This window comes from Protopterus annectens, chromosome 11.part0 (genome assembly GCF_019279795.1).
Source record: "Protopterus annectens isolate FY-2018-M chromosome 11.part0, PAN1.0, whole genome shotgun sequence".
In the NCBI taxonomy this organism is placed as follows: domain Eukaryota; kingdom Metazoa; phylum Chordata; order Ceratodontiformes; family Protopteridae; genus Protopterus; species Protopterus annectens.
In genome coordinates, this window is record NC_056745.1 from 1,119,248,208 (window position 1) to 1,119,272,221 (window position 24,014).

The 24,014-nt window shown below is 40.9% G+C and overlaps 1 protein-coding gene across 1 annotated transcript in view; it reads left to right on the plus strand.

Annotated features, from left to right (window-relative positions):
• KDM5A (lysine demethylase 5A) overlaps positions 1-24,014 on the plus strand; it is a 2,605,143-nt gene that overhangs the window by 37,985 nt on the left and 2,543,144 nt on the right. The window contains exon 3 of the mRNA XM_044088480.1: positions 15,323-15,445. Within this exon, the coding sequence (XP_043944415.1) occupies positions 15,323-15,445 (123 nt within the window). The remainder of the gene's footprint in view (positions 1-15,322; positions 15,446-24,014) is intronic.

Here is a 24,014-nt window from a genome sequence, read left to right on the forward strand (position 1 = left end):
TCAACATGTTTTTGCATGCTTCCAGCATGCACCCACCCCACTTGTTAAAAGCCCTACCTTTTGGTGAATTTAAAAGAATCCATTCCCATATAAGTATGGAGAATGAGGTGGGTTATGAATTAAATGAAGTTTTTTTGAGACTAGTGGAAAGAGGGTATGATAAAAAACAGTTATCAGATGTTATGGTCAAGGTTATGAACAAGAAGAAAGATGGATATTTCACAAATTTTGAACGTGATATTTCAGGCACTTCAAAAAAGGAAAGAAATGTGGAAAATTTGTTTTTCGTGACCAAGTACACAGCTTTTTCTGAAAAATTTGTTACTTTAGTTAGGAGATTTTGGTACTTGGTGTGTGAGGATGAAGGCATAGGTGAATTGTTTCCATATCATATCACTTTTTCCTACAAAAAAGGAAAAAACTTAAAGGAAATATTAAACAACAATTGTTGTAAAAAAATAGCCCCCCAGGTTGCTAATGTAGGAACATTTAGATGTAATTCTTGTAGTCTTTGTAATAGGATTATTAACATCAGTTCTATTAATCACATCAATCACACCCCCAGACATTATTTTAATTGTAAATCTATTGGGGTAGTATATGCCTTGACTTGTAGTTGTCATAATACTTGGTATATTGGTCAAACCAAGAGAATGGTTAGAGTTAGGATTTTGGAACATCTGAAAGATGTTCGAAATTTGAATTTATTTAGTCCTGTAGCCAAACATTTTTTGGAGATTCACGAGGGAAAGACTGATAGCTTAAAATATGGAGTTTTAGGGAGACCATTTGTTTATTTTGGTGATAATATCACCAACAAACTTTTAGAGCTAGAGACTAGGATGATTCTGAAGTTTAATACTTTAAAACCTTTTGGTTTAAATTTAGAACTGGGCATCTGATGGAGTTTGAAAACAAACATCTTATATTAAGATAGTATTTCATAAATAGAGTATTTCATTAAAAATATTTTATAAATGATTTATATAAGATGTATAATAATATATTTTTTTATAAATTAATTCTATATATAGTTCACAATGTGAAATTTGTTATTATTCACAAGGTCACTTTAAATTAGTTCTGGTGTATTAATTGGATAATTGTTTGATTGTTTGAATATTCACTATAAAAGTTGATAGTGTGCAGTTATTCATTGTGATCCTTGAAGGCGAATTGCCGAGGTACCAGATCTTACAATAAAGTAAAGAAAAGTATTGGCTGTTTGGTGTGTTGCTGCCAAAGAGGTCATTATCTGACTGTACTCTAACCTTATGACAACAATCCTAGAGTACAGTGCTCCTTTTGGTATGTCCCTGACCCAGGCATTGCAGTAACTAGACCGACCTCAGAGGTTCCTTACAAAATATATATATATATATATATATATATATATATATATATATATATATATATATAAGGCTTAACAAACCTGCCTTATGCAGAGCACCTTAAAAGCCCTTTCCCTGTGCTCAGTATCCTACAGATTGATGAGAGGTAATATATGCCTGGCTTACAAGGCATCTATAGACCCCATACTTCTGAATCTCCTACATATTTGTAAGTCAGAGTACCAGAAATGCAAGGTCTGGGGACCTGAATTTTGTCTGTGACTTACACAGAACATTCTGGAGAGGTAGGTATGTGTCCGAGAGACTGCATGTCCTGTGGAACAGGCTTTCCATCCATTTGAAGCTGAGTTTGTTTGTTACCCAGTTTAAGCTCAGTCTATACCAATGGATGGAGAAGAAGTTTACACTGGGCCTGGCATCCATGTCCCTTATGGACAGAGGTAGATTGTAAATGCCTGGCCCTCAATGCCCTATTTGGATACAGGACATCATTATTATTTTAGGAAAACTTGGCTAAGGTTAGAAAGGTCCCCTGAGTTGTTACCAAAGTAACAGTCTTGAATCTGTTAATCTTAGTGGGATATGGGTTCTCTGCCTGCATAAACCCTACTGGCAGCTTTCCAGAACTGAAAATCCCTTCCTCTGACATTCTGTGATAGGGGATTGACTAATCCCCTCCCATTGGTGGAAGCCTAGCCTCTGTAACGGAAAGTCAGTTATTCAGTCTTTAGTGCCAGCTGAAGGACTCGCACAGTTGAATCTCCTCAGCAGCCTGCTTTGACTGATTATAGCTTCCAGACTGAAGTAAGATCCCTTTGTGAACTTCCCTTTTTGTTTTATTATACATTTTTCTTTCCTTTTTTTGTAATATAGATATGTGTGTGTGTGTGTGTGTGTGTGTGTGTGTGTGTGTGTGTGTGTGTGTGTAACTTTTTATTTTAATATATTTGCTGTTTATAACTGCTTTCAATTCCTCTGGGAATTATAACTAACTTCTGTGTTGTTTGTATGCTTGATACACTAAGTACCAGACTCCACATGATAAAAATTCAGTATACTTAGACAAAAGTTTTGAACCCAGCATCTGCTTCCCTTGCCAGATACTGGAGCTGGATTTTTGTAAAATAAGAGTTACAGTGGTGGGGAGATCAGATGTGTCTCAATCCAGACCTACCTTTCTCCCTCCAGACCCCAGTTCAACCAGTTTAGATGGATTCATCAGATTCTGAATGGGGAACAGCTTAAGGGGAGTGCAATGCTAACCGGGTTCTTTGGACACTACAAAGCATATAAATGTCAAATGTCAAAGAAATGTTAGCAGTGAGTGATTCAGACCTTGAAAAATCTTTCCCACTTATGGTCTCTAGGTCCCCTTGTATTGGTCATGGATGACCGCACCGTCATGTGGTACGTGAACAAACAAGGTTGCACAAAGTCATGCCCTGCATGCTGGTTGGCAATGATGGCCTGGGAGTTATCCTTGCAGCATTCTCTGATTCTTCAGGCTTTGTACATCCCATCAGAACAAAATGTAGTGGCAGACAGACCTTCACGAGTGGAAACTCAAGACAGAGGCCTACCTAAACTAGGTCCTGATGTGGAGAACACTTCAAATAAATCTGTTTACCTCTTTTCAAAACAGATTAAGTCATCCTTGCAGCCGTACTTGGAGGACAGACGCATTCTCATTCCCTTGGATGGGAATGTTACTTTATGTATTTCTACCCTTTCCACTGATACCCAAGGTAATAATGAAGACTCAAAGAATTATCGAAGATCATTGTGATGACCCCATTCTGGCCCTGGCAAAGTTGGTTGTCCTTTTTAATGGAATTGGCCAAGGGCAATTACCACACCCTTCCTCATATTCTGTATCTGCTAGCACAGTGTGAGGGAAGACTGGTGCACCCCAACTTAGAATCATCCAAGGTTGTTAGCTCCTGAATGATGGCTTATCTTCTTTATCTGTCAAGGTGTGTCTCAGCCATTTCAGCTTGTTTGCCCACGGATCCCCTTCTTTCATCTCTTTTTTTTTTTTTTTTTTTTTTTTTTTGTGGTTAAATACACCCCTTGAAGGAAAATTCCTCCTGTTTGGGATCTCAACATTGTTCTTGAAAAAAATTATTTTATCTCCTTTTGAACTTGTCTTTCAGGTTGATATGAGGTTCATCACTTGGAAAATTGATTTGTTTATTGCTCTGACATCTGCAAGGCGAGTCTCTAAGCTGCAAGCCCTCATGGTGGGACAGTCTTTTTGGATATTCCACAAGGACGCTGTTGTTTTTCACATTAATCTTTCCTTTATGCCAAAAGTTGTTTTTGGATTTACCATGAATCAAGCTATCAATTTCCCAGTTTTCTTTCTGGAACCTGAAAACAAAGAGGAGAAGATTCAGCATACCTTGTATGTGCACAGGCATCTCAGGCAGTACCTTGACAGAACTAAGCTCTTCAGGAAAGCTAAACAGCTGTGTTTAGTTCCTGTTCTGATGCTGAGAAGGGTCAACCAGTATCTAAGCAAATGATTGCTAGTCTGTTGTCCTCTGCTATTTTTTTGTTACTCCTACTATGGTGAATCTATTCCAGGCAAGGTTAATACACGTTCCATTGGAGGCATGTTGTTAAGGTGTGAACTCTAGGAGCATTATAGAAACAGGAACTTAGGAACTTGGTTCTCATTGGCATACTGGAATCGAATGGACTCTAGAAACATTCTAGAGGCAACAAGGTAGTCCTCTGTTTATACCTTTACAATGTACTACAAACTAGATTCTTTCTAAAGTTCCTGTGCAGCTTTACAAGGACCATTTTCCAGGGGGCCCATGGATCTTTATCCTTCCTTCTCTCGGGTAGGGTTAGTTTTGGGAATCTATTCATATGCTACTGAGACAATACAATTGTAGAAGTCCTACTTACAACAGTAGATGTTCAGATTTCACGCTACCTTAGTGGCAGAACCCATCCACCATCCCTCTTATTTTGCATATAGTTCAAAGATATCCAGCCTTGTTGTGTTTTGGTTGGCTTTGGTTATTTGTGTTTCTGTTTTATGGCTGCTAATTGATTGGCTGGTTGATTTCAGACAACTTTTGCTTCTGGTCCTTATTGGTTCATCCTATGTAGCATTAAAAGCCTGAATAACTGACTTTCTGTGACAGGGGTTAGGCTTCCCCTGATGGGAGGGGCTTACCCAGTCCCTTACAACAGAGAGTGTCTGAGGAGTGGTTTCTGAGCGGTGGAAAGCTGCCATTGTCATGTTTTTGCATACATAGAACCTATGTGCCATTGAGGCAGTATGAAATGTGAACATCTACTGTTATAGGTAAATAAACAGTGCTATATTGTGATGCTTACATACTGAGTTGGTGCAAAGAGTAATAAATTCTGAATGCCCCTCCCAAAAAATGTCAGCATTTTTACATATGGAGCTTCAGCCATTTCACCTGCAGTTTGGTAACTGTGCCTCACTGAACACCCCAGCTGGCTATGTATTCTAACTCTTGAGGCTAATATACTTTGGAATAAGTAACATCCTCCCATATACCACAGCCTAGGACATGACGTTTTCATAATTAGTTTAAATAGATTGCATATGTACTGAATTGGCTTTTGTCACAGATTGTCTTCTGAAGTATAATGTAGCAGTATTGCATAATTAGGGTGCTTAATACTTTTTTGAACATTTTGAAAAAAATGTAAAAAGTAACTTAATTTTATTATGCTCAAAACACCTCCTGCTCTCACCACTACTATACCTTCTCTTTATTAAACTGTAGTGCAACACTACCTGTGTTCTGCAACCCAGTATTCATCACTGGTAAATGCTTGCTGTAGTGGTATAAAAGAAGACCAAGCTGCTGTAGTAATGTATAGAATTATTGTATAGCATGGGACCAATTTGCGTTTGTTTCCCGCCTTTCTTGTAACTAGTCTAATCCAAATACAGATTTGTTGTATCCAGGACTGTTTGTAAGCTTCTGAGCCCCCCAAGCCTTTCTGTGTTGGATGGAAGCCTTCTAGCTTATCAGTGGAAGTGGTAAGCACTAGGTAGCCTATCTACCACAAGAGGAGTGGTTTCTGGCCCAGAAATTGTAGTTTATTGGCTGTTTGGGCAGTTTTTCCATCCCTTTCAACTTTCTGGTTTTAAAGCCCGCATTTGCATAGGTTGCACTTGTTTAAGCTCCGTACTGCTGATGCAAACTGTTACTGGTGCCAGAAAGTCTGCTCTTCAGTTTTTCCCTTAGATCTTGCTAGTTCTTTCTCTATTGCACTTCATATAGCCTAATCACTTTGCACTTCAGCAGGTTTTTGTAGCAATTATTGTAGCACACCTAAGTGCCATCAGCACTAGTTGCTCTTCACGGAAATAGCTCCAGTACTTAGTAGTTATGATCACCCCTCCTACCATGATTAAAGGGCAGTTCCATGTGCTTTCGCCTATTAACTTGGTGCACTTGGGCATTCTGAGGTAGTACAGCAACTGCCTCATGTACACACAATCCTCTCCTCTTACCGCCCAACACTCAGACTTGTGAGAGATGCACTTATATCACCAAATTGGAAGCTGTGCACTCTCCAGCCAAGACTGGACTAGCTGATCAAGAGAAGAAGGTCAACACCTGGACCACACCACATGGAACACATAGGTCTCCAGAACACCCACTATCACAGCACTCACATAAAAACACAAACCACACACCCACCTTCGTGGAGGCTCACAATAGAAATTTATCCAAACAGCAGAGACCTCCAAGACAGAAACGCACTCGACCACCACAACACAGCACAAACCACAGGACACATAGCTCATCTCCACAACCTAAGCCCCTAAGGTTAAACACCTTGCCCAATACACTAATCGTAGATGACTCAATAGTGAGGCACACAGATGTCCACTCACTAGGTTGAATAAGGAGAAGGTAACAGTCAGCTGTTTATCAGGTGCCAGAATCCGACACATAACACACACACTCAGGTCACTCCACAACAAATATGGCTCTGTCATCGTTCATGTGGGTGTGAATGACCTGAGACGCACCTCCCTGGATTACATGTAGAGAGACATGGTGGAGCTCTTGGATTATGTGGCCCAGGCAGGTATGACACTAGCCCTGAACAGTATCCTACCATCACCCAGAATGATACTGCAGTACAAACAAAAAATGATTGACTTTAACAATTAGCTAAGTTTCTGGTGTCATTCTAAGGGGATCTAGTATCTGTCTGGTTGGATGACATGATTGACAGACCTCGATGCTTTGCCAGAGATGGCCTGCATCTGTCACCACTGGGTTTCCGGGTACTGGCTAAGGCTCTTGCCACCCCTTTAGTGTCTTTTTAGGCGGTGTTCCAAAGACCAAATTACCACTGTAATAGCTATAAATAAATGCAATCTGTGGGTCATGCTGCTCAATGCTAGAAGTCTAAATCTCAAGATGTACTCGCTCGAAGCCCTCCTCAAAATGGAGAATATCGACATTTGTGCTGTAACCTGATTTAAAGCGGCAGAATGCACCCCTATGCTACCAGGCTATAACTCATTCCACACCTTTTGGCCCTGAAACATGGACCGAAGCTCCAAAGGTGGTGGTGTCTCCATATTCATAAAGGATATGCACACCTCCAGACTAGTAGCCCAGCATAATGCATCTGAGATACTTCAGGTACAACTAACATTGGGTAAGACTTGAGATCAGGTCATAGCCTGCTATAGGTCCCCAACCATGTTCCTGGACTCTCAGTCCACGTTCCCAAGCACTGTGGAATTTATCAAGGTCCATCCCAACACTGTCTTACTAGGAGACTTCAACTACCCCTCCATCAACTGGGAAAACTACTCAAGCACCAATACAGTGGCCCAACACTTCCTGGAATTCCAGTGCCCTGGACCAGCTCATTCTGACACCCCACTAGAGGAAGCAACATTCTTGACCTGGTTATTACTAACATGGACGACCGTTGCTCTACACCAATAGTCAGTCCTTCCCTGGTCAGATCCGACCATAAACTAATCACCATGGAAATCCACATCTCACCCATACCCCCCCACAAAGGTAACCACCGTGAAAAACTTCTCCAAAGCTGACTTTGAACTCCTAAAAACGGAGGTGGCTAACTTCACGGTACCCATGCCAATGGAAAATATCTGCATGACTGCCGAATCATGCACCAATGCACTGTACGAACATGTACACAAATGCATGGAACTAGCCATACCCAACAGGGCTAAGATGCACTCCTCCAAAAAAGGCAGCCAATCTGGTGGTCCCCTGCCATTAATAAACTCTACAACAGAAGGAAGAAACTGTTGCAGGAAAATGTGAAGTCTCAAGACAGGAAAAACTCCCTTATTAGCCTCAACAAAAAGTTGAGATCCCTCATCAAATCCTCTAAAGCCAGCTATGAAGGCAGAATTGTGGCAGACACTAAAAACAGTCTCACAAAGCCTTGCATAGCTATGTCAAGAACCTCCATAGCAGTACCTAGATTTGTTCTGAGATACTGCACAGTGGTACCTCCTATACTCAGCCAACCGATATTGCCAACATGTTGGCCGACAGTTTCAGTGCCAACTTTACTCCCCTCTCCCCTCAAAGGATCAATCATAATACCGGAAGAATGCTAGGCACCCAGCATTACTGCAGCACAGGTTAAAGCTACATTGTCAAGGCCAAGAATACAGCTTCAATGGGACCCGATAATATCCCGGGCTGTGTTGTACATGAACTACAAGCCGAACTGGCACCACATCTGTGTGCCCTGTTCAGTCACAGCCTCACCTCAGGCTTTGCCCTACCAAATGGTGCACTGCTACAGTCATTCCTCTCCATAAAGGGTGAGCGACTACAGACCCTGGGAATTATCACCCCATTAGCCTGACAAGTCTGATATGTAAGGCTATGGAGCGTATCATCATGGACCTGATTAACAAAGATATAGAAAATCTCCAAACTCTAGACCCCACACAATTTGCCTTTGTGAAAGGGAGATCATGCCTGCTCAGACCTGGTTGACATCTTTGAGTCAGTCACCAGGGCTGTGGATGACGGTAAAGCAGTGCATACAGCCTACCTTGATCTGGCCAAGGCCTTTCATACCATTCCTCACTTGGGAATTATTGATAAACTCACCAAACTAGGCATCAACCCTTATATCACTAGGTGGGTTGTAAATTGGCTCACAGAGCACACAGTGTGAAAGTAGCAGACTCCAAGTCAGACTGCCGACCAGTCATGAGTGGAGTCCCACAGGGATTGGTCCTGGGTCCTCTTCTGTTCGGCATCTACTTCTCAGAAGTCCAAGTCAACGCAAACGGACTCTGGCTAACCAAGTTTGCAGACGACTGCAAGCTGGGAGCCATTATTAACTCCCCAAGTGATGCAAACATCCTACAGAAAGGCCTCCCTGAGATCAATGACTGGTGTTGAAACCATGGCCTTAAGCTTAATGCCAAAAAAGGCGTTGTCATCCCCTTTGGTAAAAACTCACTTCCCACTAATTACCACATCAATGGCAGCCCACTGAACACTGAAGGCGTTCTAACAGATCTGGGGATGCAGGTTGACAGCGACCTCTCCTTTGACCACCACATTGCCACTGTGGTCAGAAAGTCCTTCTATGTGGCAAATCTCATTACTAAGGGTTTTGCATCCAGGAAGAAAGAGGTCATAGTCTCTCTCTACTCTTCCCTCATTAGACCAATCCCCACTTGGCATGTACCTCAATAGACACCTGCAACAGCTGGAGAGGCTACAGAAGTACCTCATAAAGAGGATCATAGGCATTAAACACATGTCCTACATGGACAGACTCAAAAGTCTCCAGCTATTCTCTGTCTCATGTTGCCTACTTAGACGTGATCTCTGCTAGACTTACAAAGCCATATCTGACCCAGCTCTGTTAGAAATGCTACATCTAAAGAAATACCAATCCCTCCAGCCCACACACTCCAGATAATTCAACCTCATTACCACAATCAGCAGAACATGCTGGAGGGACATGTTCCTCACCCAGAGACTGCCCATGCTCTGGAGTAGGCTTCCCATACATGTCAAGCAGAGCACCTCACTGACCCTCTTCAAGAGAACTCTTGATGAGTGGATGGGTAGTAGAAAGTTCACCCCGGGGATGACTCCAGTGGCTCTACTTGATAGAGGCACTGGGAACTAATGTCGGACGGCAAGATGCCAGGGCACTTCTGTGGGCTAGGTTTGTAAAGGCTCCAGGGCCATTCACTAATTCACTCTGTAGTTGCTGTTTTCATGAGAAAATTGTTCTTACCCGTTATTCTTAGTGAACTTATCAGTCAAGTTTTGTTTATGTATTTAGTTGCCTGCTTGTTTGCATTTGTAACTGGGTAAGTGAAGTGGTCCGCTGACTTTTTTTCACTCACGACTTAGGGCACAATGGCAGTACACAGTGCACATTTTATATGTGATACCACAATACAGAATATTTTGTGTGGCAGATATCTGTTTATGCGGTAATAAGTAATTTTAGATCACATTGTAAAAACATTAGTATTTGGAATATACAAAAATATGGTCAGTTTTGTACTAACAGTTAAGTCACAGAGACCAACAAGCAGATGGCAAACAACAAATGCTAAGAGTCTCTAGTAAGCGGTACAGTAGAAAGAAGTGCAGATGTGCCCTTGCCAAAACTGGTGGCAAACACTAAAGGATGAAAATTAGGGCAAGACATTTAGTAAGCAAAATTTATAAAGTGTTTGTGGGAAGAATAAATATCAAAGGAATGACTGTGTGGTAGATTAAATACTGTGGGGTAATAATGAAGAGGTCTGTGGAATAGACTATAAAAGTTAAAGGCTAATGGTAGGCTAGCAGTGTTAGTGAGGTGTAGCAATTCAACTGTTCTCCCTGAAACAAGAACAATAAATAAATGTATGTATGTATGATGCTTTTGTAATTTTGGAATAGTCCTTCTGGGCATGAGATAACCTTTTTAGCAAAAGCCTGGGGAGAAAAACTCCACAGTACATTGTACTGCAGCATTTAACATGGTACAAACATGTACAGACATTGTATGTGCATTTATATTAAATAGTCATGTGTAATTACAATAAATATTACAGTATATGGTTGAATTCAATGTAAGGGTGTTTTTTTTCAGGGATTATGTGCAATAAAATGGGTCACCATGGGTAAGTGGATTTTAATAGTCAAACCTGTACTGTTAAAATAATAGGTAAGAGATCAGAGAGTGCTTAGGAGTAGGGGGAGAAAAGAATTGAGATGAAATTAGGTGCATATGAAGGGGAATAATGATTAGTGAGGTAGATAGGGATTAGAGGAGAAATTAGTGGAGTTGGGAGTAGAGGGTGAAGGAGAAGCAAATGCAGAGTATTTTATTCAGTAGGAAGTAGATTACTAGATGTTCTTCGTGTTTCACTGTTGCAGTCATTACACTTGGGTTATCCTGCTGGCAGGCTACCCTCAGTCGGCCTGAATTCCAAAGTCTAGGTACGGCGTCAGTTGCTGCCTCCTCTTCCCTGACGTCAGTGCGCCAGGAGTATAAAAGATGCAGCCGACGCCATTTTCTTCAGTCTTTCTTGCCGCGCGGTGCCCGAAGCATAAGCAGTTCACAAGTGCCGGTTGGCCGACTCCTGAGATTTTCGTGTTCGAATTTCAGATCCGAAGTCTTCATTAAAAGCTAAGTACCCCGTTGGGGAAACTTTTTTCTTGCTCCAGACCGATGTCAGAAAAAGTTAATAATGGTATTTCTTGTGGGAAGCAAATACCTCATAAGGACTTTCATTCTTACTGTATTCCTTGCATAGGCCCTGACCACGACGTTGCTAGTTGTCGGTTTTGTGCTAGATTTAACCAATGCACTATTAAGCGTCAGTACGATTTTGCATTACACTATTTTGGCAGAAGATTTAATTATACCATGTCGTCGGATAGCCATCCGACTACTGGAATTCACAAGAAACTCGAAGAAAAAGAAAAGGACAGGCATCCGAGGTCCAAAACCGACGATGAGGCTTCTTCTAAGCCAGTCGCCGGTTCTCAGTGAGGTGCCTTCGCAGCCCCTGACGCCCGCTACTTTCGACCCGCAGGAGTCGACTAGGCCGCTGGAAGCTCAAGGTATTGGACCTTCGGAGACTATTCCCTCAGATGGGTCCGGAGCCGCTGAGCAGGCATTGGCTTCTGAGGGTGTTTTCAGACCTGCTCAATTATACATTAAAACGACTTCAGCTTCAAAGGCAAAGACGAAAGTACCTTTAAAGACAAAGAAACAAGTACAACAGCCTCATGGACAGGTCTCCATGCCCAAAAAATAGATGCTCAAAATGGCCGAAGACTTAATTACTTTGATCAGGGGTTCCCATCCCCCTCCTGATAAAAGGCCTAGGCAAGAGACAGAATATGAATCTTCAGATCAGGTTTCCATTTAATATACATAGCTGTTGCCAGTCAGAGTGTTTAAGATGTGCATAGTTGCTTATCAGTGGGTTGTGCATAAGCAGAGCCAAGGTTGCCTGAAATGCTCCTTGAGACTTGATCTAAAAGTTTAGAGCATCTCAAGTTGTTAAAGAGGGAGAAGGATGGAATTCCAAATTTTGGAATTATAAGTAGAGTAGGTAATATGTCTGCCTGATATTTGTGATTCATTTATGACAAGTAACATTTTGTCTTGGGTGGGTGTACTATTTGGGCTATGATATTCGATAAGAACTTTTATGGCAGGGCATTTACCTATTTTGTGTACAGCTGAAAGCTGAAGTATATAAAGGCTGTGATGGAGTTTGTCCAATTTAGTAGTTTAAGGATTTTGCAGTGGTCAATTTAATATGTGAGGTTTGCTGTAAATTTTCTGATTTTATTGTAACACTGTTCAAGTTTAGTTCTTTGGATTACTGGCACATTTGTGAAAATGTGATAAGTGTATAGCAGTGTTGGGAGCAAGTAGGTTTAACCATAGTCTCCCCTAGATTTATCTGTGAAGAATATTTTGGCTATTAGGCATGCCAAGTTTTTTGATGCATCTTTTCAACTGCTACCTGGATGTGATGATATTTCATATTACCATCCGTAATGACTAATATGAGTTTTGCACTTGGCACTTATTGTAATCTTAGCTAACCATACAAAAATTTATCAGTGAAAATAAACTCAACAGAGGCTAACGAATAAACACTAATTCCCCACAAAGCAGGCAGAAAAACGCTTGATGTATGGCTGAATCCAAAACCTCAAACAACCAAGCTTTATTGCAGAACAAAAAGGAAATGTTAGCGCTTTCACGGTAATACAATACCGCTTCTTCAAACGAAGATCTGATGTTATACTGAGCCAGTCCTTATTTAGGTCCCCAAGGATTACAGTTTCCTTTGGTATGTTGGAACATACCTACAATATTAGGTCTTTTGTGGTGGAGATATTGCTTTAAAGAGGAATGTATACTGCAGTAATACATGGGCTCAGTTTTATAAAGTAAACTAGAAGCTCAGCATTACTAAACTGAGGAAAATGGGTAATGTCAAGGTTGATGGGATATCTGACAGCCACTCCGCCGACCTTTCTGGTTCTAGATTTGGCTCCGACTATGTTATGTCCTGGTGGAAGTATTTTGTTATCTGTGTACTTTGTTTTAACCAGGTCTTTTGTAGTTACAACAATGTTAGGACTGTGGTCAGAGGTGAATGTGTGCATTTCAACTAGTTTGTTGAAAATACTCGTGATGTTAATATTCATGAGTTTTAGGCCTGCAATGTACAATCTTTGGTGTGATGGTACTAGGGAAATAGTGATTGAGGGGCTGGAAAGTGATAGAAGATTGTTCTGGTCCTGGGTTGGGGTGAATGTCACTACATTGTTGAAGTATAATTAAGATGTGATGATGGTAGATTAATTACCTGACTGTGAGCTTAGTTTTTATTTCAAGTTTGTAGTCAAGGTTTTTGTGTTTTAAGATTTTGAGTTTGTAGAAGGGAATGTGTGATATGTTGCAGACATTGTAAGCCATGATTCAGGAAGGTGAGGTATGGTATGTGTCAGGGTGATGTGAGGTTGGGTTGGTGGTTTATGATTGGGGTTTGTAGTAGGCTATAAAATGTGCAAGATGGAAAAGTAAAATGGGTTTTAGTATTCATTTATTCATAGTATAATAACACTGTGACAAAAGAATGAAGTGGTGAGGATAAAAAAAAAGAGAGCTATGTTGGTATGAAGTCCAAAGAATAGTTAGGACAGCAATTGATTAGATTTTTTTAGATGAAAATAGGAATTGTAAAGGCATTTGATGTATAGAAGTAGAAGTCAGGTGATAGATGAAAAATACAGATTGCTAAGGTAATTGGTGTGTAGAAGTAAAGGATGTAAAAGTTAGTAGTAGTAGAGTTTAGGCATATAATAATAAATATGAAAGATAAGAGAGGACCATGTAGAAAGCAATAAAATGTTGGGAGGGTGGCCTAATGGTTAAGGTGTTTGCCTTACAAACAGAAGGTGCAGGGTTTGAGTCTCAGTCACAAGGGATAATTGGCTAGGCTTAAAATGGTTCGCAAGGGCAGTTAGTCTAGTACTAATCTATGAACCTGTGAACAGAAGCATGATGAGAGTGTAGGTGGGATGAATGAGTAGCTGAATGTAAAGGGAGTAGAGATAAGGCAAAAGTCCTATGCTGTAGTGTATACAGGTGGTGTGTGTGAGATTAGATGTGTGATGATTTTGCAGAGGAGATGATGTAATAGGTAGTTTGTGATTGGATGTTGGTTGGGTTATGTTTACCATCATTTGCTGGATAGAAATATAAATGTAGATGAAGTGGAGGCAGGGTAGGGGAGCAAAGTGAGTACTAGTGTAGTAATCATTGTAGCAGGTTTGAGGCTTTTCTTGAAATTATTTAGAATATTATTTTGCCAGATTTGTTTCTGAGATATTGCCTCAGCTATCTGATATGATTTTTGCAAATGTTTTTTCTGTCAGGTGATCTTAAAAGGATGTTGTACTAGCTGGGGGATTTCATTACTACCAAAGAAACAATGCATTCTCCTGACCTGAAGTAAGTTATTTGGAGATGGGCAGTAATTTAAACATTTAAAGGTAAGGGTGTTCAGTAGGAGAGTAGTCCTTGCATGTATCAGTACCTATTTTGCAGTTTTTACAGTTTTAAGGTAGTGCAGTGACATTCAGTAGGTTTAGGTAGAGAAATAAAGTGGTGGATCTTGTTTTCAATAATGTGCATCAGTCTAGTGTTTTAGGGTGATTTTCAAGTCAACAGAGGAAGGCCACATTCAAATCTTGACTACAGTACATTTGTTGCTATGGTTCATCTTCTTTCATTTATAACTAGGCTAGAAATTTTCAGATGTTAAGGACCTTACCAATTTGAAATTTGCTATGGAATGTAAAAGTAAGGCTCTGGTCTAAAGTGATGCTCCAGTATCTTTGATGTGGTAGTTGGTGGCAGAGCATGTCCTTTGGTATCAGTGGCAAGCAGGCTAGTAGCATGTTTAATTTTGTGTTGTCTTCCAGAGAGTGTATCTCTAGTTTTTAGTTTTATTTATTGCATGTATGTTTAATAATAACCAGCTCCGGATAGATTTTAAAATACTTTTGAAGAGAGCTGGAAATATTATTAGAACATCTTAGTGTGCCATATAGAATGTGGACATTTGCAAAGAGCACAGAGTTAATTTGGAATGCCCAAGGCAGGTTGTTAAGAAAAAAAAAAGGGGGGGGGTCTAGAGTGAACCCTTGATCTACATGTTTGTTATTGTATTTCTTAACCTGAACTGTACGTCATACCACAAATAATGATGTTGGATTAAACAGTGTCTGCTTTGTTACATCAGAATTGGCTTTTTGTGTTACTTTTTAAATTCTTTCTGCCTGATTTATATCATCTTCCTTTGATAGTGGAATTGTTACAGTATTTATTCTTTTATTCACAGGCTATATTTATCTTGCTTTTAAATTAAATTTCTTTTCTGCTCCATTAAGGCACTGACTCGAGTGAAGTTTAATTTTTTGGATCAGCTTTCAAAGTTTTGGGAACTTCAAGGATCATCTTTGAAAATCCCGCATGTAGAAAGGAAGCTCTTGGATCTGTATGTGCTGAGCAAGGTAAGTTTTAAATATCTACTGTATTTCCAGTCAGGAGGGAATGGGCTTCATCTTTCTGCTTTGATTCTTTGCTGAAGTGGGTGACCAGGTTATAGATTTTTTAAAATAGCCAAAAAGGGAAAAAAAATCCATACCCATTTGTCATATAAAGTGTGTTAGTGGCATTTTGTGTGTGTGTTTGTGCGTTTGCATGCACACTGTGTGCACTTGCTGAAGGCATTCACAGTTTTAGATAATTAAAAAAATGTCCATTTTGTATGTTTAACTTGTGTGTTGCCTTTGTAACTGGTCTTTCTCCTGGTAGCTGTTTACATTTGCCACTCTTTGGAGATAAGTGCCACGTCAGTAACCATAAATGTACTAGTTATGACGTTTGGGAGATTTCCTCCACCGTGTATTAACGGAGCTTGCCAGATGAAACAATTGCATTTCTTGGCTTCTTTATACATGTTATTCTGTGAAAGTTGGGTACAAAGTTTTATGGCTGGGGCTACATAGCTACGTTGTTTTTAAAATGAATGTCTGGTGGGGCTGCAGCATTACTTGATAGACAGAGGAAGTAACACACTTAACACATTAAGGCTTGTGCAGATAGGAAGTATAAAATAAATTTTGGTAATGTGTAATGAAGTTTGTATATGAAAGTGTGTGTATGTATGTATGTCATATGTTTAATATTCCTTTATTTGTTCAGTACAGTTTTGTGTGTTATGTTCTCCCATTCCACGTCTTTTACATTTGTCATTGTTTTAGACGTAAACATTTATTATAGTATTGTTTGTCTATTGACTGTCACTTGTGGTAAGTTTAGCATGATTTGTTACAAATACTTTCTGAGATGAAAAACTCTGAATTCAAAACACAGCAATGTCAAGGCTCCAGACACAGTTTTTAGTGCTATCGTTCTACTTTAATCAGAACAGAACTTCATCACAAAATGTAAAATGTAGATCTACCACAAGAATTTAAAAAGAGTGCACATAAGTTGTGTGATCCATACAGCCAAAAAAAGATAAAATTGATGATGATACAAACAGGAAAAATTCCCTTGAAAATTTGGGTCTATATTAGATAAACGAAAGTTTATCTTACCAAACGCTGACATTATCAAAAATCCCAGAACTCGAAACACCCCCCCCCCTGCTAAATATATATTCCAACTACAGTGAGGAAAGGGCAAATATTCCCATCTTCACTGTACTGCAATCTCACAATTCCGGTTTCGGGTTCCGGAATGTTCGCTCATGTTAGCATTTGGTAAGATAAACATTCATTTATCTTGTATAGACCCAAAAATTTAAGGACTAAAAAGCAACTGCAGTTTGTTAAAAGCATACATCTGATGTTGTCGCTTTCATTCCTCCTTTATGTATGGGTTATGGATCTGACTCTGTCGGATTTCTTCAGACTAGGATACAAGTCTCGAGCTCCTCTCACTTCCCACAATGCCCTGCACTCCAGCCTGCATCCCCATATCTCATCATTTGCCACCAGCAGAGTCAGACATGGTCGCTTAGTCTTGAGCAGTCTAGTTGATTTACTGTTTTTTTTTCCCCTTTCGATAAGTGCCTTTCTCTCTATTTTTATTGTTCTAGCTTATCTTCTTCCCCTCCCGTTTTCTTGTGTGTGGTGTCTAGCTTTTCCTTGCCTTAATAGCAGTTTGTTCTTATCTTCCCAAGCTCTGGGTAGCCGTTGGTTATGTGACTGTCTCTTATTCTCCTTTATTGTCCTGTATCAAAAAGAAAAAAGTAATAGTTAACAGCTGTATTGGTTTAGTTTAGTTAGCTAGCTGTATGCTGTTGCTTTTTACTTCGGTTATCTTCCTGTGTTTTTCCTTACATGTTGTGTGGTGTAGTGTGTTTTCATGACCGAGAAACCCTCTTAAAAGGTGGTTGGAATGCAGCAGTAAGTGCCTGCATTCTGATGCACATTCTTTGTGTTTACTGTCTGAAGCATGTGCAGTCGGCCTGCATAAATTTTAAGAGTTTCAGTCCCAAGGCTATAGCCAACTGCAGAAATAAGCTGATTCAAAAAGGCTTTTTGCCCATGTCTAGTTCCTCTTCAGGGACTCAAACCACCTCCAAGAGTATTACTGGGTCCTCTGACTCCAAGAAGTGCCCTCATAAATCCTCGAGGGTGTCTTCAGAGCCACCTGCCAAGGTTGCCAGGCACTTGGATCCAACCACTTCGGATCCTAGAGCTACTTTGGCTCTGGTAGATCCGAAGCAGTCTTCGGATCCGTCAGGTTCGTATTTGATTTTGAGTTCTCCCAAAGCTGCTCCCCCCACCTTGGATCCTACAGTGAGGGGTCCCATACCCTTGCGGCATATTGAATCAGCCCCTTCCCTCAGGCTGCCGCAGACTTCCACTAGGCACTTCCAAGTCCCTGTCAGTGGCTTCATCCAGGTCTTCTAGTAGTCTTTCGGCGGTCAACATGGGCAGGATGATTAGGAAGGTTCTCCAGACTCAGATCCAGCTGCATCTCCTGTGGGTTCTGCGAGTGCCTCTCTCCAAGTCCAGTCTCCTTCTCAGATCCTTTCCTTCGCTTTGGAGTCTCAGGATCGTAGCCAACCGAGAGATCTGGGGTCAAGTGTAAGGAGCTTGCTTTCCTCTAGTCCGACCTTTGCCATGACCTCCTCGGCTCCATTGTCTTCGGATCACAGCCGGTCTCACGTCTGGGATGTCACTGTGGGATCCGGGGGAAGGGGTTCAGCTCCTATTTTGTCGTTTTTTGTTGGAACTGTCTCTTTCCTTGGCACTTCTGCGCCAGACAGTTCGAGTGCAATTTTACCAGGGGACCTAGGGCTCGGGGATCCTGGCCCTCTCTTCTTTTGCAGCCTCTGCTGTGGTGGAACTGGGGAGGGCTTCACCAGGTCCCTCTGCATTCCAAGTGGTAGAAAGGGCTGTCTCTAGCCATAGGGATCTGGTCTCTTTGAGCTACGACCAATCCTGTCAACTTTCCTTGGATCAGAGACTTGAGCCTGTCATTCCTGTCCCTAGTTAACCCGTCCAGACTGGCGTCCAAACACTTCCCCCAGAGGAAGTACCCTCCTGTTCTGAGACCTCCCCTGAACATCCCACAGAGGAGATTTCTTGTAAGAGAACGTGCATAAGGAGGCACATTGACTCTGTCACTGAGGACACATTCTTTGAAGGGGAAGGATCCCCCAGATCACCACTGGAGAACATCTCTTTTGGACACATTTTAGAGATCCTGTGACAAAGAGGTGGTTGGTCAGACCAACCTCCATCCTTGGAGGAGTCCGTATTTTTGGAGGCGTTTGGGGTGGGTCCATCTACATCTACTTCCCCCGGCAGACAAGCTCATGGATTTAATGTCCAGCCAAGCCTAGAAGGACATGAACTTGATTGAACTGATCCCCAAGCACCTGGACAAATTTTTATCCCCCCCCCCCAAGGATAGACCATATTGGACCAAGGGGATTCCAGCGGATGCCATGGTTGTGGCAACAGCTACCAGAAAGGAGCTAGCAGAACAAAGCTCTACTGTCCGCCCCAGTGAACAGGGAGTCCAAAGTGAGGGGCAGGTTTGGTAAGAGCATTTATGCCTCGGCCACTTTTCTGCTGAGAGCATTGAACTGTCTGTCACACACTACTCGTATGCAGAGCGAACTGGTGAAAGAACTGTCAGATTGACTGGCAGAGGCCATGTCAGTGGAAGACTTCAAGAAGGTCTCCCCCCAACTGACCACTCTTTCATCTTTGCCCAGTTCTTCCATTAGGCTGATTTCCTATTCCACTGAAGGTGCCTCATGGGCAACCAGCTCAGTCATTGCTATTCAGAGACATGCTTGGATGAGACTTTATGATTTTGCAGAGCCCTTTAAGGCATCTTTTGTTAATGCCCCCTTTGATGGATCGTTGCTTTTCGGTCTATCGATCAAAGTGACCCTAACCCGCAGCTAGCAAGAAGGGAAGACCTTATCTGCTGTCGGGGTCAAGTTCTGCACTCCACTGTGCACCCTTTCTAGAAACCAGCCCAGTGGAAACAAGACCCGGTTCTGTAAATTCCAGAGGTCTTTCCAAGATCAACATGGGGATTTTTCCTCTAGGGGCAGAGGAGAAAGTTTCAGTGTGAGACGCCACCCCAGGGGCATAGGGGGTCCACAGAAGAAGGGCTTCAGGGAGCCCTTCTATGATGGGCCCTACCAGTGCTCCTGAAATGCTGCCGACTGTCTCATCTCTAGAGGCAAGTGGGTGCTAAAGATTATATCCAGAGGCTATGTTATTCCCTTTCTCCTTCCTCCTCCGGAGAGGCAAAAGAGACTCCCCGACGTTCCATCCAGTCAGAGGGAGTTTGCAGTAACAGAAATTCTAAATCTACTGCAAAAAAAGAGTCATCCAAAAGGTCCTGACTGGACAAAGAGGGCATGGAACTTACTCTTGCTTCTTTGTAGTGCCAAAGAACACCAGGGACATGCAATCCATTTTGGATCTAAGCTAATTTGCTTGTAAAGAAGACAAAGTTCCAAATGGTGACATTTCAGTCCATTCTACTGCTGCTGCGGAAGGACAATTGTATGTGCTCAGTAGACTTAAAGGGTGTGTACTATCACTAGATGGATGCCACAGGATTCATCTGTGATTCTGACTGGGAGCCAGTCAATTTCAATTCAGGACTCTGCCCTTTGGACGCACAACAGCCCCTAGGGTGTTGCTGAGTGTTTCCAAATCTGGGGCCCTTTGGACGCACAACAGCCCCTAGGGTGTTGCTGAGTGTTTCCAAATCTGGATGACTGGCTCTTTACTGCTCCAACCAGGCATCAGCTACTACAGGCCAGGGATTATTTCTTCAACCTTGCCAATCATCTGGGGAACACTATAAATTTGGCAAAGTCGAACCTATCTCCCATGCAGACTGTAGAATTCATCTGAGCTACCTTGGACACTGAACCAGATTGCCGCTCTTCCCCCTCATCACATTTAATCCTTGAAAAATCTTGTCCGAACCGTTTTGAAATCAGGTTCCCCACTGGCAAGGCTGATATTTCAGGCTCTAGGATTTATGGTGGCTGCCATCCAATTAGTCCCTCTTGCAAGGTATTTTATGCAAGTCCTTCAATGGGCTGTGGCTGTTCAGTGGTCTGTACTCTACCAGTCTCTGTCTGTTCCTGTCAAGCTGTCTTCTGTTTGCTGAAGACTTCTACAGTGGTGGTTGCTGTCTGTTCATACGTTTTTCGACTTATACAATCTTGGTCAACTGGACATGGACACCTGCCCCTATCTTCAAGTGGATTTTCCCAAAGTGGCACATTTTTTGGGAATGGTAAAGGTCCATAAGGATAGGAACAGACCTCCTTTCAGGCCAGTTTTATCCGCAGCACATTCAAAGACTGAACCAATTTCCGCTTTCTAGGACCACATCCTAAACCCAATAGTACAGAGTTCACAATATTATTTAAGGGACTCCTGGCACCTTCTAGAGCTGCCAAATGTTTTTTTTTCATTAGTATCTTGAATTTTCAGTTTGCCTGTGTAGATGTGATCTCCCTGTATGCTTATATTCCGCAAGAGGCTGGAGTAGAGTTTTTAAGGGCATACTTGACTGCTCATACCATTTTTGACAAGATTAATATGATTTGTTTCCTTATGGACTTGGTTCTTGACAATAACTACTTTAGTTTTCTTGATAAACTCTACAGACAGACCTCAGGAGTAGCCATGGGGGCAAGGGTTGCCCCTGTTTTTGTAAACTTGGTCATGGCTTTTTTAGAGAAATTTCTAATGAAGCATCCTTTAGTGGGGAAAATCTTGATCCACAGGAGGTACATGGATGATTTTTTTTTTCCTATGGAGTGACACAAAGTGCTTTGTGGATTACATCAACAAGCGCACTAATTTTTTTTTTTGTTCACCATCAGTGGTATTGGTGATACCTTGGACTTCCTTGACCTAAGTATTTCGTATGACACCACAGCTCGTTCTTTTGTGAGTAAGGTCTTTCGCAAAGAGACCTTTGTTAACCAGTACCATCACAAGGACAAGTGTACACCACACTCCTCCCACATGAAAGGGGGTGATTAAAGAACACATGGTTAGACTCAATAGACTCACTATGGATGAGTTTATATTTCTGCAAGAGTTGAATAAGCTAAAGGATTTTCCATTGTCAGGGGATCTAATTTAGACTGGTTGGGTACCATCAAATGTGAGGTTTTGGTGCTACATCCAAAGCCAGTCCTATTTTGGACAAGAAACATTTAAAGATTTCTGCTAGTCAGGCCCTTGATGGGGTTTTTTCTGACATCCCTGAAGAAAATGTTTGTGTTGCTTTTCCTATTCCAATTTGTAATGTGATGTGGTTGATCAAGAAAATAATACAAGAAAACTGGAAGGTCATTTTGGTAAACATAAACTTGTATAATGTCTGGGTTGGCAAGCCCAGGTTCACCTTTAAGAAATCTGTTAATTTTAAATCTATATTTGAACATAGTAATTTTTGTCCTGGTGTAACTACAAGAAAGGTCCCCTTTGGAAGTTACAGTTGTGGTTTTTGTAAGCAATGTAGGGTCATTACAATTTGTCCTCAGCATTTTTTAAACATTGCAACGTAGTGGTTTGGGCTAAGGAGAGTTTTAGCTGCATTTCAAAAACTGTAGTTTATGCAGCTGTCTGTGGTTCCTGTAATGTGTTTTACATTGGCAAGACTTTCAAATATTTGAACAGATGGATTTATGAGCGTGTTTTGGCTCTTAGGAAAAATGGCTATAAAAATGCACTGCTCAAAAGTACTGCTTTTTGTACGGATTTTAAGAATTTTTTTCTTTTTGTGTAATTGACTCAGTTAATGCTGACTGCTTTACTGGAGATTATAAAGTTTAATTGGAATGTAAGGAAAGCAGCTGGCAGATAAGACTGAGGGCAGAAGGAGCCCAAGGTCTTAATGAAACAATCAACATTAAATTCTTTTTGCAAACTTTAAGGATTTAATGTTACTTGGAAGTTAACTTTGTCCATATAAGCTTTTAAGAAATTGTAGTCGCTTTTTAGTCCTTGGTTTAAATTTTCAAAGGAATTTTTCATGTTTGTGACATCAATTTTATCTTTCATTGGCTGCATGGCTCACATGATTTATGTGCAGTCTTTTTAAATTCTTGTGGTGGATCTACATTTTACATTTTCTGATGAAGTTCTGCTCTGATTAAAATAGAAAGAAAGCACTACGTCTGGAGCCTTGCATTGACATTGCTGTGTTTTTAGTTCAGAGTTTTTCAGTTTGATTTTTTTTTTGGAATGCTGCTACAAAATACTTTCTAAAATATCAAAAAAAAAAATCCATGACCCATTCGTCATATAAAATATGTCGGTGGCAGTTTGGTGTGTGTGTGTGTGTGTGTGTGTGTGTGTGTGTGTGTGTGTGTGTGTGTGTGTGTGTGTGTGTGTGTGTGTGTGTGTACACATCTGTGTGCTTGTTTGTATGCATGCAGGCTGTGTGTGCTTGTTGAGAAAGGCACTCACAGTTTTATATAATAAACATGCAAAAAGCACATTTTTTTAACTTGTGTGTGGCCTTCACAACTGTTCTTTCTACCCAAGAGAAAATAAGTACCACCTCAGTAGCCATAAATGTATTAGTTGTGACCCTTGATAGTTTTCTTCTACCATGTATTATTGGTGCATTCAAAATGAAACAACTGCATTTCTTAGCTTCTTTACACAAGTTATTAGAGAATTTCAGGTACAAAGTTTTATGGCTGTAGCTACAATGCTACAGTGTTTTTAAAATGAATGACAATACAAAAAAGGAGCAATTGTGCACCTGGTGGGACTACAGCATTATTTGACAGATGGGACTACAGCATTATTTGACAGACAGGGTGAAGTAACACACATAACACATTAAGGCATGGGTAGTATTGCATGTGCAGATGGAAACGGATGTAAAAGAAATTGGATGATGTGTAATGAAGTTTGTATATGAAAGTATATGCACCTCTTACTTTTAGTATGCCTTTATTTCCAGTACAGCTTTGTTTATGTTCTCACATTCCATGTCCATTACATTTGTTTCTGTCTTGCTCTATAACATCTAATGTAATATTCACCTCTTGACTGTTAGTTGTGGCACATTTACTGTGAATTGTGTACATTAGTATGTCATTAAAAAGGTACAGATTTCTTACACTTGCATATGGTATTTTATCAACAGTAGAAATTTTCCGTGGAGCTCTTACCCAGCCAACTTTAGGTTTGGAAGAAGTTGTAAACATATATGTTGAATTATTAGTGTGGTGTCAGATGCAGAAAGACAAGACTAGTACAACTTCTAAATAGATTTGAGACAACATACTTTATAGTTAAGTGAGGGCAAATGTCAAGTAAGAGTGATAAGTGTGGAATACTTAAGTCATATTTGATGGTGGCAGATTACAACCTGATCCAGGCAAGGTACATGTAGTTGTGCAGTTGCCAAAGCCAAAAGGCAAGCAGAAGTTGTAGTTTTTTTTTTTTTTTTTTTTTTTGAAATGATGCAGTATTTTCTTAAGTTTCTGCCTTGTATATCTAAGGTAACAGTTGCTCTGAAAAGGATGTCTATGCAAGATGGAGC